The 18,824-nt window shown below is 54.1% G+C and overlaps 1 protein-coding gene across 1 annotated transcript in view; it reads right to left on the bottom strand.

Annotated features, from left to right (window-relative positions):
- Positions 1 to 2,552: 2,552 nt before the first annotated feature.
- The window catches only part of UNC5B (unc-5 netrin receptor B), a 55,910-nt gene continuing 39,638 nt past the window's right edge, over positions 2,553 to 18,824 (bottom strand). Inside the window, exons 3-17 of the mRNA XM_072869340.1 lie at positions 15,563 to 15,706; positions 13,705 to 13,808; positions 12,642 to 12,822; positions 11,945 to 12,112; positions 11,434 to 11,598; positions 10,635 to 10,667; positions 9,395 to 9,589; positions 8,524 to 8,916; positions 8,349 to 8,436; positions 8,091 to 8,259; positions 7,740 to 7,973; positions 6,641 to 6,790; positions 6,199 to 6,363; positions 5,924 to 6,108; positions 2,553 to 5,436 (exon numbers count right to left, since the gene is read on the bottom strand). Of these exons, the coding sequence (XP_072725441.1) occupies positions 5,271 to 5,436; positions 5,924 to 6,108; positions 6,199 to 6,363; positions 6,641 to 6,790; positions 7,740 to 7,973; positions 8,091 to 8,259; positions 8,349 to 8,436; positions 8,524 to 8,916; positions 9,395 to 9,589; positions 10,635 to 10,667; positions 11,434 to 11,598; positions 11,945 to 12,112; positions 12,642 to 12,822; positions 13,705 to 13,808; positions 15,563 to 15,706 (2,540 nt within the window). The 3' untranslated portion in view covers positions 2,553 to 5,270. The remainder of the gene's footprint in view (positions 5,437 to 5,923; positions 6,109 to 6,198; positions 6,364 to 6,640; positions 6,791 to 7,739; positions 7,974 to 8,090; positions 8,260 to 8,348; positions 8,437 to 8,523; positions 8,917 to 9,394; positions 9,590 to 10,634; positions 10,668 to 11,433; positions 11,599 to 11,944; positions 12,113 to 12,641; positions 12,823 to 13,704; positions 13,809 to 15,562; positions 15,707 to 18,824) is intronic.

Genomic DNA, 18,824 nt, shown 5'->3' with positions numbered 1-18,824 from the left:
TTTTTCCTTCCCCAAAGATGGGTACGGCTCCTTGGCACATAGGCAGCCACATGGGAAAATGATAAACTGGTGGGGCCCCAGCTTCTCTGTAACCCCACTACAATCAGACATGCTTTGCCAATTTGTTTGCACTTGTGTTGGCAATTAGTAGAGTTTTACATCTTATGTTTCCTGTTGCCAGCTGTTTGCCTTTAGCCTTCCCCATCTCCATAGCTAAGATAATTATAACCAACCTGGATCTCTTCCTTGCTTTTTCCTCCATTGCATGTGTATGCAGCCTTTCTTCATCGAAGCAAAATAGTCTCAATTTTTTGCAGAAGGCCCCGAGATGGTCTAGTCTGGATTTTTTTTGATTTGTCTGGATTTGTCTGCCTTGGGGACAAATGCAGATGGACCCAGATACCTCATCTCCCGGCAGCACCAGCACACGCACAGCTGGCCACCGCCTGGGAACCAGGGCCAGCCACCACACATCTCCAGCCTCTCTGAGCCTTCGAGGAGAGCAGATCAGATGGCATTGGCCACCCAGATGTCAAAATAGCCCAAGACACATGCACACTCTATCTTTTTTTTCCTCTTTCACAAGCAAACAAGCAGAAGCACATGACCAACCCACCGGCGATGTGCTGAAATTGAAAGGCTTTAGAGGAGCACATGCATTTCTCTCCAGAGGTTTCTCCTTGGGATTTTCATCCACATTGACATGCCAGGCTGGGACATCAGCTCAGAGGGATTTGCCTGATATTTCTGACCTGCTGCCATCTATCATGTCAAAAAACCCATTGCTGGAGAAGAGCCTCAGATCACATCAGCACAAGGGACCATGACAGCCGAGCAGGGGAAACAAAGCCAGTCCACGCTTAACCGAAGCCGTGACGGCCCCTCGAGACAATATTACCCACACTCGAGAGACCCTCCATAACGCAGACCCCCACATGGGCTTGGAGCAGATTTTAGGGACGCCCCTATGCTCAAAGTGGGGTTTGGCTGCTTCACTTCCACCCCAACCCCACATACAGGGCCAGCACTGGTTTGAAAGCAAGGCGACCTGTGCTGGAGCAGAGAGCGTTTCATGGTTATCCCAAAGGAATACCAGGCATCCCATAGTGCTGCTTGCTGTCGCTGTGCTGGAGACATAACGGAGCGAAGGGTGTGTAAGTAATGGTTAAAAGATTGAAATCTGTTAACCGGGACTTACAGAGCAGCTCTGCCCACCCCTCGGTACAGCCTGCTGCTGTACAGAGCGGCTCACGGTAAGTGAATTGTAAAATCCAGCGGGACTGGCCCAAAGGAAATTTCCTAAACGTGCAATGGAAAAGTCAAAGAGACCCTGATGTGGGCTGCTCTGGTGCTTCTGGGTGTCCTCTCTCTGGCAGAATAAATCTGTCAACGCTTAGCGATGGCATGGCACTTTTGAACTCTCATGGGGACCGAATTCAATGTATATCAACTGCAGAGAAGATTTGGGCCAGTTAAATTTTAAGAGGAATGAGTGAGCTGAATATTTCAATAGGAGAACATCAGATGAAATCAGTCACCAGTTGGTCAAAGCTATCCACAGATTTGGGCCCTTGGAAAGATGGGTTAGTGCAAAAGGTGCCTAGTTGAAAGCAACTTGGAAGACTGAGGTTAAAGGAATTAATATGCAAAGAAAAGAAAAGGTTATCACTTCTGAGAAGGTATCTGCCTCAGCATAGCACTTGGAGCTGGAAAGCGCAGCTGGGGGGGTTTTGCATCTTCGCATGGCTATGTTAGAATTGCTGTGGTGACAGGGCAGCAATTTTTTCCCCATTTCTTTCACTGGTCATAGAATCCCCATGCCTGCCCGGAGCAGGGACAACGTTGCCATCTCCTGGTGGCACCTTGTCCCCATAAGCTGGGCAAGGCGAGTGGCCCAGGCAGGGTGGGCAGGGGCAGCAGGACCCTCACCTCGCCCTGCAAACCCTTCTGGCTTTGCTTGCTCTGGCAGAGCCGGAGCGATGGGACTGAAGCAGGGGAGCAGCATGGCAGAGGTGGTCCCAAAGGGAGGTCCCAAAGAAGGATGGGGCAAGGCGAGGAGGCAGGGGCGCGAGGCGTGGGTTGGAGGACAGGGATGCCCCAGTCACGAATTGCACCTCCGTGCTCCATTCCCCCCTCCCAGACTAGGCACCCTGGTCCTGCTCCTTGCTGGAAGGGGCATTGCTTTCTGCAGGGCTGGCAGATATCCCCTGGGGAAGGAAATTAACTGCTTGAGATGGTGGCTTAGCCCACAGAGACACAGTTGTAGTGCTCCCCTCCTGCCTTGTAATCACCCATGCGAGTCCAAAACAAACCATAAATCAATCTCTGCAGCTCACCTCCATTAGGGACTCTGACAGCAACATCCTCCTGCTGCCGGCACTGGCATTCCTGCAGCATCCGACCCACAAACAGGTCGGAGGGATGCTGACGGGGATCCCCATGCTGCCGCCGCTGCTCAAGCTGGACCCGAATCCCTGCAGATGCTAAACCCAGCAGGAACTGGTGAGTGATGAACACGAGAGGAACAAGCAGATTGTTTCTTTTTTTTTTTTATTAGACTAGGAAATATAATTTATTGCATAAAAATTAATTTGTTACAATAGGAATGCTAAACTTTATTTACAGTTCTTTAGTTTACAGAATAAACAGATGCGGTTTTAGAGGATGCCACCAGGCCCATCCCCCGGACATATAAATATGGAAACAGACTGTGGAGCAAGAGACGGACACTGCCAGCACGACACGGACCATGGGTTTGCCTTCGCTGAAACACCCAGCCAGAGAAACCCCTGGTCGTGGAGGGAGGCACACTGGGCTCCCGGGAGCTGGCACCTGTGGGAGATGGGCACAGGTGCTTAGAGGGCCGGGGCGGGGGGTCAAACCCCGCTCCTGACGCACGTTCCCTGGTCTGAAAAATGGGGACAACCCCCCCAAACATGCACCTCGGCGGACCCAGGCGGCTGCTGCCCACTGAAAGGAAGGGGAAGATGAACACAGAGGGATGGGGATGGAGGCAGAGGCGCCCGCGGGCGGGATGGACGGACTGACGGACCGACAGGCACACACACCGGCGCAGAGTGATCCGTGAACCAGACACAGTGAGAATGACAGCAAGAGAGATTCAGACGCGACCCGAAAGAGCAGCATCTCGTCTCATGGAGAGCACTGCGGCGCTGAGAAAGGAGCCCTATAAAACGCCACCAGCTGGTTTGATCCATCTGTTTTTCATTTCTTCCCAAATTTGCTTATTCCCCCTCAGCTCAGAGATGGGGTCTCAGAAATCAGATGCTCAAATGCAACCTAAAGGATAGATAAAACCCTTCCTACGTGACACAGGAGTTCACCCAGCAGAAGTCTTCCCACCCAACACAAATGAAAAAAATCCCCTTTCTCCCACAGCCTTGAAAACCCAGCAAGAAATGAACCCCAGAAACCCTGAAACACAACAGGGAGTGGCTCTACACATTCAATCACCGCTTCAAGAGCTGTCAGAAGGAATCAAACCCGAGTCCGAGCAATACTTAAAACTCCCCCCGAGCCGTCCTGTGAAGGCGATGCTCTTGCTCATGGCAGGGCTCCCTGAGTTTGCTCCGGTCCCCACCATGCTGCAGGATGCTGCAGGCACCCCACGACACCGGTCCAGGGCTTTGCAGCCAGCAGGACACCGCGCATCACAGCCCAAAGCAGGACCTGCTCTTGGACCCTGCTCTTAATACTTTCACCGATGGAGAATCCACAGCCTTGCCGTGTGATCTAGCCTAATCCTGAGCTTACCATCCCCTTCCTATTTTTCTTTTAAAAACACAAATTTCTAAGATACAGCACTTGCTGAGTAACTATTTCTATCTGCAGGCAATCTAAATTTTTACCTTCATTGAGACACCGTATCTTTGTGAGGAACCTCGTTCCTGCCTACCCTTTGATTACTTTCCATTCATCCACAACTTCTCCATCGTTATAAAAAGTTTATTACGGGGAAAAAAACCAGAGCTGCAATGAGAGGATGGAAACCCGATCACCACTGATGATGCCATCCCTCACGTGAAAACACTCAGCCTGGCTCGCAACATGGAGATATCAAGGTCTCCCTCCCCAAATCCCCGCTGAAATACTGCATCAAAAAATGGGCATGAGTGCTCGGACCCAAGACCGATGTGGTTTGCAAGCGGCCGCATCCTGGCCCGCCAGCCCTCTGCTCTCCCCGGACCCCTCCACAAGCTGCTCACCTCCCTCCAACCCCAGGACTGAATTCTTTGGTTTGTACTGAAGTTATGTAAATGAAGGCATAGTCGTCCTAAAAAGCTCCCCCAAAGGATGCCAGGGAAGAAAGAAGTCATTAAAAATACCCATATCTGGATGTACTCCCCCCCGAACCCTAAATGCGGGGCAGCATCCCTCATCCCTCCTTGCAGGCGGAGGCAGACCCCTCACTCCGCTGGGCACTGCTGCTGGGGAAAAGGGGAGTTTGCAAGGAAAACACCTTGGGGAGGGTCTCAGCTGGCCCTGAACCAGAGGGGCGTAGAGGCACTTCACCCTACGGACTCCCCGGGGGTCCCAGGACATGTAAACATGTTTTGCTCCACTTGGATCGCACACTCTTCCCTACAAAAGTGTGTTCATTTAAATCTCTCTCTCTGCCACCCTGACCACAGCAACGCTCTTGCTCTCACGCACAAAAAAAGATTTATAAATCTGTCTTTTTTTTCTTTTTCTTTTTTTTTTTTTTTAAAAAGGACTCATCCAAAGATCTGGATAATAAATTATTTGCGTTTCCTAAGAAACTTTTTTTTTCCTTTTTTCTTTCTTATTTGCCTTGTTAAGCTGTCTGAAGCTTTTGACAGAAGTAAGCCGTTTGACTAGATTGTACTCATCTCTTCAACGCAGAAATGCTATTAAAGGAGGAGGAGAACCGGAGTGGAACCCAAAGAGAGAAGAAGGAAAGCCCCTGTCCCGACTTGAGAAGCCCTAATTCCTCCCCACGCCGCGAGTGCCACCAGCTGCCACCCTGGGGATGGCCAAGGAGAAGAGGAGGAGGAGGAGGAGGAGGAGGAGGAGGAATGCTGTGTAACAGTTGAATTGCTTGTAAACGCTGAGGACGGGTCTCTAAGGCTGACAGTGATGCAGGGAGGGAGGGAGGGAGAAGCCATGGCCTTGGCCCTTCCTCGCCCAGCCGCTGCCCAGGGATGAATGTGCCTCCCCCCACCGTCGGGAAGGGTCCCCCCTTCGCCTCTCATTTCGTCCTCCTGGCCCGTCAGCCACGGGGAGCATCATCAGCAGTCCCCCTCCGTGGCCATGACCACCAGCATCTCGCTCTTGCCCATCTCTTCTAAGGCACTGGCCAGGGTATTGAGATCGCCGTCGTCTTGGTGCTCAGCTTCCCATAAGTCCAGGAGCACCCCAGTGGGGCTGGCTTTGGTGGCGAAGTAGTTCAGATACCTATGAAGGGGAAGCAGAGAGGAGGTCCAGGTTGGTGCAGTGCCCTTCGGGGATGGAAGGAGGGAGGATGCCAGAGCAGCAAACCTGTTTGCAACGTGAACCCTGATGGAAATGCCATAATGCAAATGCCAAAGCCCTTGAGACATCGTCTTCAATTTTTGATACAGGCATTCATGCAAAAGCAATGCAAGCTTTGTTTGGCTGAAATTACCCTCCCTTCCTTCAGTCCTCAAAGGTGAACCCAGACAGGAACAGCCCAAGCACAGACCCAGATAAATAAGGGCCAGTTCAAGAGACCCAGGACTGTGGCACAGATGGATGCATGGATATAGATGGGTATAACTATGCATAGCTATATCCATATTTATGGGTGGACCTATATAGCTGGACATAACCTAGCTGGATGCACTGCAGCAGGGAGGGAGCGTGGAGCAAAGCCCCCCTGCCCAGGGCACAGGAGGGGAAAGCAAAACAAGGGGAGACCCACCGGTCCATGGAAAGCTTCTGGGCGAGAAGTCTCCAATCGTTTCCCCTGGAGTTGGGGGCATCCAGGCTGTTGCAGATCTTCTGCCGGATGGAGAGGGGGATTTTGAAGGCATAGGGTCCCAGCTGGGTGGTCGTGGTGGTGGCACCACTATGGTGGGAGCGGAGGGTGTCGAAGGAGCTGGCATGCTGTAAGGGGAAGGACGGGGAGAGATGTTGCAGCACAGGGCAGCTCCTGAGCACATCCCCTTGCTGTCCCCCCACCTCCCCACCACTCACCTCTCCCAGCATGACATGGAGCTGGAAGATCTGCCCTTCCCCTTCCACCTGCCGGACGCAGATCTTGCAGGTGAGCTCGGTGGAGGCCTGGCTGTACCTCTCCAGTGTGAAGGTGCAGTGCAGGGCTCGCTGGCTGCCGCTCCAGATGTGATAGAAGGGAATTTCCTGTGGACCACCAAAGCACGGGCTTAGCGAAAGCTCTAGCAGCTCCCCTGGGAGATCCCACCTCCTCTGGCCGCCCCATGGGGATGAGATGGGACAGAGGGACCCCACAGAGAGAATCCCACCAGGAAAGACCACATGAAAACCGGTCCCCCCTCCTCCTCCATCCCTTTGGGAGATAACTCTGGAGACAAGACCAGGGCACTCACAAGCTCATGGTGCCTGGCTGAAGATGGTGTCCCCAGTCTGGGACGCCAGCTGCCCTGCCTCAGCCCCTCACCTGGTATTTGGCCAGCAGCTTGCTCCTCCACAACGCATGGGGGATGTCATGGATGGAGAGACGCAGGTTGTGGTAGCTGTCCTTGAAGGGCAGGGGCTTGGGCTCCTCCAGCAGGTACCCGCCCAGTGTCCGCTCCAGCTCCAGCACCTCCTGTGGGCAGCGGGACAGGTAGCGTGAGACCCAAGAGACGAGCAGGGGCAGCTCCTCTCCCCTCTCCATACCCAAAGCCAGGCATGTTCCTGCCAAGAGGAGCCAGCAGCAGCAACAAGCCCATAGGGAGTTCTCCCCAGGAGAGCAGCCTTTGCCATCCTGACAGCCGCTGTCCAAGAACTTGCCAACTTATCTCACACAACAGCCCAACCTACGACTCGAATTTTATAACACATGAACATCTGTATATCCCTCTGTACTCCTCAGATGATGCAAAGGTCCAACACAAAGGTCAAGCACTTTAGTGGCACTCTTGAAGAGTGCCACCCAATCTGTTTTTAACACCATCCCACAATTACACTAGCAACTCTTAGGAGAAAAATGCAACCCAGGAGCCAGAATGCTGCCTACATCTCCACCTAGAGGCACTACAGCAATCCTGACGCCACAGGACAAGTCACAGGGAATTAAACAGCCACCGCACCAGTGGTCCAGGCAGCCAAAGCATCAAAACTCAAGCTTCCCGTGCTGCACTCGATGTTATCTATGCCACAAAACCCTCCCAAGGAGGGGAGAGACACGTCTCCCTGCAGGAATAACAGGATCTATAGAAAACCGAGGCAAATCACAGCAGCAAGTGTTTTTTGTGTAGGAGAGAGAAAACCCACCCAGCGGCAGCAAAACCTCTCGTGTAATGTCTGCAGAAAGGCGGCCTAGCATAGGAGCTAAGCAACACCCTCATTATTTCCTTCAGAGAGGGCGAGGAAGGATGGGGAGAGCAGTAAACATGCTTATTATTTCACTGTGGTCACTTTGCAGGCAGTTGCATCAGGTTGTCTGCTCCCTGGGGCCAGGCCATCCTGAGAGGCACCAGGCAGCATCTTGCCTCCAGCGCAAACAGCTTTGGGAAGCAGGGGCAGCCCGCGCCAGCATCACAAGGCGATGTTACCTTCAGAGCATCTGGCGTGTCCTCCAAGCAGTAGACCTTGAGGCTGTACTCCAGGGAGGTGCAAACGGTGGGGGCAAAGATCGCCAGCTGGAGCCTCTTGATGGCTGACCTGGAGTAGGACTCCCCCACAAAGACGTAGGTGCCAAGCTGGTCTAGCAAAATGTGGCAGGACTTGGCTTCCAGCTGGCAGTAGCAGGGAGTGTTGAGGGTCTCCTCATCCAGGGTCACAACTTCCTACAGATGGGAAATCAAGGCTGGGGGTCAGCCCGTCGTCCAGGGGGGTTTGCTAGGGGTTGTGTCCCACAACGCTCGTGGTCTTCACTGCCTGCAGGGTCTGGGTTCCCACCTTACCTCCCAGTTTCCCTGGTGGGACTGTGTTTTCAGTTGGTAAATCCAATCTGAGGAGCCGACATCTGCGCAGTGGGGAATGGTCAGGACGACAGGGCGGCACAGGAGCAAGCCGGTGGGTCCGCAGGTCACTGCTGGGCTCAGCACCGTCTGCGTGCCTTCGGAGGGCAGGCTGGGGAGGGGAGAGGGAACACCAGTTGGAAAGAAAGCCTCACAGCCACCAATGAAGAGCAGAAATGTGGGTGGCGTGGTGTGACTTACAGGGCGCTCTCTGCCTTGTTGAGGACCAGGTACATCTCGTAGAACTTCCCCTGGGGGATGGCCCCGTGGGGCACCAGCAGGCTCACCCCTAGCATGGCACACACAGGCTTTAGTCACAAAATGAGGGAGAAACCAAGGAGAAACCACCCCTCCACCCCAGCCAGTGAGGGCTTACCGGTGCCCGGGATGGTGAGCCTTCCCCCTAGGTAGCCAAAAGTGCCGCTGGCGCTGTTGCCGTGCTCCCGGGGCAAGCTGAGGAGATGCTGGGAGCCCAGGCCTTTGCTCCGCATGTTCGCAAAGTGGCTGTCCCTGGTGTTGTCCCCCGCGTAGGTGCCAGTGGCGGGGGCCACCCCGAGCAGGTCCGTCCCGTCGTGGAGCCCCGGCGAGGAAGAGGCAGTGGAGGAGTTGTACACCTTGATCTTGAGGTTGGGGAGGGGGTCGAGCAGGGGGGAGTTGGTCATGGGGATCTTGTCGGAGGAGTCCTGCAGGGCGTACATGGGGCCACGGTACACCCCCGCGCTGGCCGTCAGGTCCGGCTGCATCGAGGGGTGCAGCAGCTGAGGGTTGTCTGCAGGAGGAGGAAACGCGGATGGGATGAACACAGCAAAGTGGCCGTCAAGTGGAAACAAGGGGACGTAAAAGCACTGCTTGACTGGAAGAGATGCCTGTGAAAAGCCCTCCTCGCCCGGCAAGGGATGGAGGGTGCGCAGGAGGTACAGTGGGTACAGCTCTGGGCTACCTCCTGCTATCTGCTTTCCACCAGGCACCTGGAAAGGAACTGCTCAGTTCTGCATCACGACTAAGTGAGGAGCAGCATCCTGCAGTAAATCCCCACTGCATCTGCTTTGCAGATGCTTTGCCCCGACTCCCACCATCAACACCTGACCACCTCCATGGAGCCCTCAGCCTTCAAAAAATCAGCATATTCCCCTAGAAAACTGGGGCCGGGGGTCCACCAGGGACCCATCCCCTGCTGTGATTTGCAACCTGACTTTCTGCCTGGGCTTGAGCTGGCAAGCAAGGCCTGCATGGGCTACAGCTCCTACCATGCCGGGAGGTCTTGAAGTTGACGGGGTGGAAGCCTCCGGTCAGAGCAGCTGATGAGTCTGTGATGTCCGTGTCGAAATCCCGGCATCTCCTCCGGTACACCACCACCCCCACAGCCATGAGGATCACGATGAAGACGAAAATGGCCACCACCAGCCCGGCGTACAGGGCCACGTCACCTGTGGCCTCCAGCACTGGGAGGGATTAAAGAAATGGAGGTGAAAAAAGGAGCACCAGAAATGCACGTCAAGACGCGCTGGTGTTCCCCAACCCTACCGCTAACTCAGGACATAGGCACGAAGGGGAAGATGTGTACTGGGCCTGCTGGAAAGGCTGTGGCAGGAGGACGGAGGGTGTTTTCTAAGAGCAGTCCAGAAGTCAGAGCAATGCCAGAGAATGAGATGGGGTGAACCCCTCAAACCTTTGGAGGACACCTTACCATGGCTTGTGCAAACTTTACTTGAGCACCAAGAAGCCCAGAAACATTAAGTCTGTGCAGCTCAGATTTGTGAAGCTATCAACCCTCACATCCTAACAGAGGCAACCCTGAGGAGTAATTGTAACGCCTATCCATGCATCTCATACATATGTACCCACAAGGTTCTCGATCTTTAAACGCCTGGTGTGTCTTGGATACATCTGACCAGAAAGGGGAGGGATGAAGAGGGAAGGCAGAGCATGGTAAAGCCTCCAGCAGCAGGAGCTGAGCACACACAGCCCATCCTTCTCTCCTTCCTCCCTCCGTGCTCGCCCGCATCTCTTGGTTTCTATGGTTTCGTGCTGTAGCGAAGCCCTGTCCTAAGCCCAACGATCTCAACCGCGTTAGGACTATGCCACTTCTGGGAGGTGTCACTGAGTCCCCGAGTCCCCCCATCTGGATGCCAGAAACAGGAACCCTGATGTGCCCTGGGACCCCCGGCTTGAGGAAGGGAGCACTCGCGGGGGGTGACGCTGCCCGGAGTAGCTTTGGTGGTGTGACACCGGCTGCGTCGTGGTGCACCCAAGAACTGCAGGCAGCAAAAGGGGGACAGGAGAGGGGCTGCAAAAGCGGGTCGTATTTATAGCTTCAAGCAGAGCGTGTGATTTAATGTAGACAGGAGTTTTGGGGTGGGCTTTAGTTGCTCCCTCTTCTCACCCTCTCCTTCCCCAGCTGCTGAGGAGCCCTACCATGGATGTGACAGAACAAAACCAAAGCAATGCCTCGCAAAGAAACAAAATGGCCATGAAATGAGCACTTACGGTGGCTTTTGGGTTCGCTTAGAACTCTTTTATCTGTTAGGAAAAACAAAGTTAGAAAACAAAAGGTGAAGGTGGTGATGGTGAGATGGGGATGAGATGAAACAAAAGGCGCGGGGGGGCAGCCAAAGCTGGGCAGAAGCGTGGTGACAAGGATATCCCCATGCCCAGCCAGACCCTGGGGTGTGCGTCCCCGGCTGCCCAACCCCAGCTAACAGGTCTTTGGGCATTTCTGGCCATGGCAGCATCAAAGGGGACAGTGGTGTCACACAGCAGCAGGTGGCAGCATTGGCTGCTCAGCCTTCAGTGCATCCGCTTATAGTGTGGCAGCACCATTATTATTATTATTATTGGGTTTCTTCCTGGCTGCTGCTAGCTCCACGGCTCCTACCAAGCAATGACCCAGGTCAGGTGTTTTCGTGGTGGGGCTGAGAAGCCCCCTGGCTTGCCCCCACTAATGACAACCAGCCTTATTTCAGCAGAGACCCCAAACTTAGTGCTGTTTCAGAAGGCTTCGTGATTAGATCCCACCAAAAGATCCACATGTGGGATCCACATTTAGATCCCACCAAAAATCCCCCAAATCTTTCTTTCCACTGGGTGAGAACTAGCTTTGGAAGAGGTGAGTCTGGTTAAAAAAACCTTGTTAAGGACACAATTCAAAAACCAGGTGCTAGCGGCGCTGCTGCCCACTCTGTCAACTTGGAGGTACAGCCAACAACAGCGTGGCCAAGCGCCGGAGCACCACAGCCGCTGGCATTTTCTATGGCACGAGTCCCTGCCCGCCTGCCCGCATACTCACTCTGCAGGCAGAGCCCATCGGTGCAGTTTTTGGAGTCGAGCAGCACACCGCTGCAGTCCTTGCCGCCGTTGCGGGGGGCCGGGGCGGCGCACTCGCGGCTGCGCCAGTGGGTGCATTCAGTGCTGCATGCTGACCACTTGCTCCACTCCGTCCACGCGCCATCCACTGCGGGCCACCAAACACAGGTGCGTCGGTACACCCCTCGGCACGGCCCTGGGGCTCGTTCCCCAGTGCCGGGATGCCTCTGGCAGCAGAAATGCGCCCATGCCCATCTCAGAGCTTCCAGAGACCTTCAGGGAGCGTTATCCCAGCAAACCCAGCCCTGATACTATCTGGGGAGGCTAAGTTGTTTCTCTGCAGACATCTCCAGCTCTTTCAGGTCTTGGCAGACTAAAAGATGCTTCAGACTGGTCTCCTGAGCCCCTGTCTCCTTGGGGAGCACCAGGAGCACAGTTGGACCGTGCAACCTGGGGGACAGGCAGTGTGGGCAAGGTTTCTAAACCTGCCTTACCTGGGCAGAGGGTGGTGCAGGTGATTTTCTGGAAAGGCTGCCCATCGCAGAAGGAGCCGCCATTCAGCGGCGCAGGGTTGGTGCACGTCCGGGTGCGCTTCTGCCAGCCCCGGCCACAGCGGTTGTTGCAAGGAGACCACTCGGACCAGGTGGACCAGCCACCATTCACTGCAAGAGGAGACAGACAGCGTTAACACAGCAACGGAGCCCCTTTCAGCAGGGCTGAGCTAAGCCTACGGTTCACCAGGTCCTCTGTCCTTACATCTTCTTTGACACCCTGGCACAGCTCACCCTCATGAAAAGCAAATCGTGAGACTCCTTCTCGTGTTGCACACCCCACGCACAAGATACTCAAGCCTGCTTTGGTCCTTTTTCCACTTTGGAAATATTTTTGCATCTGGCCACAGCAGATCTTTGGTTTCATAGCAAAGTTCAGCCAAATGCAGCTTTTCAGCTGCTTTGACAGTCAAAGCAATCCAGCTCAGTCCAACCTCCACCCACCTGCAAACACCTCTCCTAACGGCCTGTGCAAGCTGGTAGAGGTTCCTGTTTTGCAGATGTTGGGTATTATACCTAATTTAATGCAATGCCCTGGTGGGGTTCACTCCTAGCACTCCCAGAAAGTGCCTGTATTTCCCCTTGGCTTGGAAACATGGCCGGCAGCAAAGGTCCCCTCCCCAAGAGCAATGGCTGGTACCATAGACAATGACGGCAGCCGTGGTGCTCCGGCGCTTGGCCACAATGTTCTTGGCCATGCAGGTGTAATTAGCAGTGTCCAAGAGCCGGGCCTGCTTGATGATGAGGTTATGATCGATGGTGATAAGGAAGTTGGTGTCCTGGGTGGGATCGATGACATCCTCGTTCCTCAGCCACTCCACCTGGCAATGCAAAGGAAGGGATGGGTAAGGACGGCGATTAAGCTGAACAAGAACTGAACACAGCCAGGAAAAGCACGTCATGGGTTTGGGTAGAAATGCCCATCCCATGTGCTCCCCACCACAAGGGTCTCCAAGGGCCCCAAAACTAAGCCAGGACACAACTGCTTAACTTAGGCTGTTTGGGAAGGGCGTGAGTCGATACTGGCACTGAGCATGGGTGTGGGCACAAGCAAGGACAAACATCAGGTTGGAGGGGCTGAATTCACCAGCCCTGATGGAGAGCAAACCCCCCCCAGACCAGCCTATGACCTGCCCCAAAACCCTCCCCATCTTCATCACTGAGACCACCGACGTTCTCAGCACCACAACCACTGGCTGGCCAACCTTGCCTCTGACTGTATTTATTTCTCCTTGAAAGCTGGGCCAAACCAGGCCTGACTGGGGCATGTTACTGCTGTTTTGGCCAAGGATGGGACATTGTGGCTACCAGGGAAAGCACCGCTATCGTGCTAGGGAAACCCATCTATATTGACTTTCCCAGCCCCTGTCTCTTGCTTGTGACTGCTCCCCTTCAGACAAGTCATTGGGTGCCTCCTCATTAGATCTTCCCTCTAACAGGTTAATGGCACATCAGGAAGCATGGGAGAGGTGGGTTGAGCAGGTGCTGAGGTTACATGTGTTATTAGATGTCAGAATAACAGAACCACTGCCCAAAATAAACAATTCTGCTGAATAATGAAAGCTGACGGTCTCGGTGCGAGGCCATCCATCACAGCCGCAAGCCATCTGCAAGGATGTGCCCCGTCTCTCCTCGGCCGTGGCTGCAGACGGTCGGGAGGGGACACCCCACTGGGCATTTCTTTGGGCTGCTGAGCTGCTCACCTCCGCCTGCGGCACCCCCTCGGGTGGGCGGCACTGCAGCAGGACCTCGTGCTCTAGTGGGACCTCCTTGCCCAGCGGCTCCTGGTCGAAGTTCTTCCGCAGGTCTGGGTAGGGGGGAAGGAAAACCCAGGGGTTACTAGCCCGCTGTGGAAGCAGGGCAACCCACAAAACCTTGGTGGGGAGAGAGCATCGCCTCAGCACCAGGAGCCCACGAGTAGGGAAATTGCTGTGGAGTAACACAGCTGGAGCAAAACACGTCCTGGGAGGAAGGAGCTAAAGAAGCATCTTTCCAGGATGGATTTGAGACAGCACGTGGTGCTTGAGGACAATGCCTTTCCTCCTTCGTGCGCTTGCTTATATCCCCTCCTGTCTTTTACTTTTGGGGCTAAACCTCAGCCTAACCACTGTTTCTTTCCCCCTCTGGGCTCTCTACACGAGCACCCTTCTTTGTTGAAGGGAGAAAAAACAAGATTTGCACAGCAGCCCAGCTCCCACATCAGTGCCAAAGCAAATCCCCAAATTTCAGGGCTACAGGGGGGTTGTTGCTCAGCTCTGCTCCAGTTGGTCCTGGCTGAGCCATGACCCCAGACGTGCTGGAAACCCAGACGTTACACTCCAGTGCCAAAACAGGGAATAGCCACTGCTGAAAAGCCAGGCTCGCCCAGCAAGAGGGGCTGGCCAGTGCTTTGGGGAAGGGGGAGAGGGAAGAAGCCCAGCAGAGCCCCCAGGGACGTGGGGGACATGGCAGGGTCCCGCTCCAGAGCCTTGAAAGGAGCAGGAGCAGGAGCATCACTAGATGGTGCTGCAATCCTCTGCTACAGCACTCAGCTCTACGGCTGCAGCTCCCGCTCGTCCAGGGCAGCGAACTCTCGGTTCATCTCATCTGCTCAGCTCCGAGAAACACCAAACCCTTGGTGGGGCCGGACAAAAGGGCTCCGTCAGTAGCCAGCCCTGTGCCTCGTAACATTTTCCTCATTCAGGCTAAATCCTTCAGCAGCATAGCTGATTCACCAGCCCCCTCCGTTTTGGACAACATGCTGGATTATTAGCCCTCTAATAGCAAAATCTGTTTACGACTAGGGAAGCCTGGTCGTTCTCCTATAGCTTTGCCATCTCATTTGCTAAGAGAGCAAATTCAGCCGGGTAACAGCCTGATTAACTCACCCTTAATCAGGCTGACACCCACAAACAGCAGCTTAGAGAAGTGACATATGACAGCAGGGACTCCAGGGACATGGAGTCGCTGATTCAGGCAAAGCATGCAAGGTGCTAACCGTTGGGTTATTAATGATAATAAAGCACCGGGAAGAGCTGAGCACGCTGATGGGCAACGCGGTGTTAACCTAGCTAGTGCCAGGGCCTCTCACCCAGGGAGGTCGGGATGACGCCCACTCAGATGCAAAGCCAGAGCTGGGATGGCAGCTAAGACCAGGGCCATCCAGCAAGGATGGGTCACCTCCAACTAATCAAAAAGCACTGCTTTTTGCTTACAAGGGAGGGAGCCAACTTTTGGAGACGGCTAACCCCACTCAGCTGCACCCACCGAGTCTCGGGGGTCATGGGAAGCTGGGAATGAACAGCCAGAAGCAGCACACACCTGGCTTGACAGCACTGCTTTTTCAGCCTAGGATCCAGGGATCACACCTCAGGCTTTGCAAACAATTTCTAAACCGGTGGGTTGTACCCTCTGGAAACCTTTTAGGGCCCTCAAAGTGGAAAAAAAAGTGGGAGAAGCATTCATTTAAAGGAAACAAGAACCAAGGCAGTGCAGGTAGGTGCACGCAGCTCTTGCAGAGGGGCAGGGAGCACTGCCGGAGGGGTCATGCCTGAGCAAGCACTATGTGTATCAGGCACTTACATGCTATGCGGACGTACGCCCTGCGGCTCTTCGTGGTGCCCGCGGAGCTCCAGGCCACGCACTGGCACCAGTAATCTTCTAAGCCGAAGAGCTCCTCCACCTGCTGCCGGGAGACCTCGATCTGCACTTCCCGCACCAGCATCCCTGGAAGGGGACAGAGGGACGGCATCAGCTCGGCAGGAGCACCTGGGAGGAGGGAAACTAAGGCAGCACCCAGGAGGAGGGCTGCTGGACGCACAAAGCTCGAGGGCGGAGGCAGTGGGTTGAAGGCATCTCAGAGGCATCCAGGTTTGGCACCTCCGCAAATCACGGAGATTGTTCCCTCCGGAGGGTGACGTGAAGCCAAAGTCAGGGCAGTGGCTCACGTGGAGGAGTCTTTTCCACCCTGTCCCCATCCAGCTCGGCAGGAACAGGACCTCTTGACCATTTCAAGAGGCATCACCCTCCTCTGCCAGCCCTCTCCCCCAGCACCGATGTCCCTGTCCCTGCGCAGACTCCTTCCCACCCGCCAGGTTTGAAGGATGCCTTGGAGGCTTTGCTGCGGGGAGAAACCATCTCCGTCAGCTGCCGCTGAAATACAATATAACAAGACAAACAAAAGATCTTAAGGAAATCATCCAACGACGATGGCACTTCATGCCCAATGACCCCAAAAAGGGTTACACGCCTCCGTCAACCCCCCAACACCTCCATGAAGTCTGCCAGGACACCCTGGCCTTGGCAGGGTTGCGATGACAAAGGGCGCTGCCACATGCAGGACATGGTCCCCTGGACCGCAGGATGCTGAGGCTTGCCTCAAGCATCAGCGCCTCGCGGCGTGCCCAATGCCAAGGGCAGGAGGGACTCAGGGCTTACTTTTCCTTATTTTCAGCAATAACTGCCCTTTTTTTGCAGCTTCTATTTATAAAAAGCCCTCAAGTTCATGGCAATAGAGAGCCGCATGCTCCACAGCTGTAATTTTGTTAGCTCGCTCCCAGTGCTGCGAGGAGCAATTACCATCTCTCTGCCACCTTCCTGCGGAATAGCTGACAAACGCGCACCAAGGAAATAAAATTTATTTTGCCCCTATTAAGGGAAAAAAAAAAAAAAAGAAAAGGCATTTGGGCCAAGGAGTTTTGGAAAAATGAGGGCTCTCAGAAGGACCCAGGACTGAGATGGCTCAAAACCATCTCGTCTCTCTGGAAAGCCCCAGTGGGGTGGGTTGAGCAGCCCTGGAAAGGTGGGGAGCATCCTGCAAATGCCCTGCTATCTCCGTAACCCCCGAAAGCAAAGCCTACCCAAAACTGTAGGCTGAGCTTACAGCTCACAGGAGTGACTATTTAAAGGGCTTACAGGCATCCAAACACAGCCGCTCTTACTGACCGTCCCTTTTCGCCCAGCTGAATTATCCTCTCTGACTTGGCCTATTTTTGCTTTCTTCCGCATGAAATGTTTCGGATCAGACACAGTCAGAGCATTACCGAGCCCGGCTCATTCAAGACGCGTCATCTTAAAAGTTGCCTTTTTTTTTTAAAGATCCCTTCTTCCAAGCTTTTAACTGAGGATACTTAAAAAGCCGTGAACACCTAACCATGTTAACCCGTCGCTTCATGGCCAGCTCTCCCCGGTGCCCTTTGCAGCAGCTTTCCCTACGGACGGCACGTGCTGCAAAACACAGGTTTTTTTAGCACAGCAAACCATTTTGGTTCCAGCTCCCTTTCTCAGGGTAGCTGCTGGGCAGATATGCCCACACCAGCAGAGTTTTACATGCACGGCATCACCTCCATACTGAAGGTATTATTGGTTTGTTCACTGATAGCAGCAATACCATCTTTGAAGCCTGGGTGACAAAGGTGTGCGTGCTGTTTCCTCCCCAAATTGCTGGCACGTGTTCTGCATCTGCAGACTGGGATCTGAGAGGGAGATGCTAGCCCAAAGCAAATGAGTCCCCCCTAGGCGATGAGTCCCCCCTAAAACAGGGTAAGCTCCTGCTGCACAGCACTTTCTGCTCCCTTTCTGCTATGTTTTCTCCAGCCTGTTTTGCTCAAGAGTTGCATGAGGCAGGTTATTCGGTAAGGGGTGTTCACCCAAGAGGTGGATCAAGCAGTGCGGCGAGAAATATAGTGCTTTTTCCACACTGCACATCGCTAAGCCATGAAACTCCCTGCTACAGGAGGCTGGGGCAACTTGGAGGAGAAATGAGTCCTAACAGCATTTAGACACATTAACAGGGGGAGAATCTAACCAGGGCTGGACCGCACTGCTAAGATATTGCTGCCAGACCATGGAGTCCCTAATCATGGACTGCAGGAAGCTGGGAGGGCATCAGAGCGGGGTCCATCGCTCCATCCTTGTCCCGGTTCAGTGCTCTTCCCCTAAGCATCCACCACTGTCACATGCAGGCCGCATGAACCTTTGGCTCGGCCCAGCGCGTTGACACGTTATAAATAAATTCATAACCCCTCGAAGGTGGCTGCTCGGTCACTAATCAGCACTGACTTTGCCCTAGAGCGGTGAAGGTTTCAAATCTGGCTTCCACGAGAGCTGGGAGGTGGAGACGCACCCCAAGAGAGAGAAACGGCGCTGCCGGTGTTAGCGACAGCCTCCAGAAAAGCAAGGGGACAGCCTTCCCGTGCACTTTCGACCATCCTTCACAAAGAGATCCTCTGGAAGAAAAACATCCCAGGAACAGATGAAGCAGCTTTAGGAGGAAAGGCTCAAAAAGCCACAAGAAATGATCTTCCCTTTGCAGAACAGGTTCAGAGACAAGGAAGGACCAGATCACAGCTAGCACTGGATGATACCGAGGAGATGCTGGGGAAGGGCAAGGCTGGGGAAAAAAATAGGGACAAGAGAAGATTCTGTAAAAGCACTTGTGCTCTTCCAGGCTGACAAAGTCTCTCCTCTAAACCCAGCCTGCCTCTAGGTCCAACACTGCAGCAGTTCAAAAGGTTGCTTTGGCTTAAAGCCCTCTGGAGATGAGGGATGCCACAGGCTCAGGATTTGCAGAGAACAGATCTTACACGAGAAACATGATCATTTTCCTCCCCTCCTGATCAGGACATGGGTACCAAAATTGGTGCAGAAAAGATGGGAGCTGAGCTAAAGCATCCCAATTTTAGCAGATCTACTTGACTACATGACATATCAAACCCCCACGCCTTGTTCTCATGCCAGGACGTTTTAAAGAACGGGGCAAGCACCTCTGTGGAGCCCAATCCCATGGAATAAGATACCCCGTAAGATGCCTAAACCGCCTTTTTGGCCCCCATTTCAGGCAGCC

This window comes from Ciconia boyciana, chromosome 8 (assembly GCF_034638445.1).
Source record: "Ciconia boyciana chromosome 8, ASM3463844v1, whole genome shotgun sequence".
NCBI lineage: Eukaryota > Metazoa > Chordata > Aves > Ciconiiformes > Ciconiidae > Ciconia > Ciconia boyciana.
This window is presented reverse-complemented; position numbering and strand designations above follow the sequence as displayed.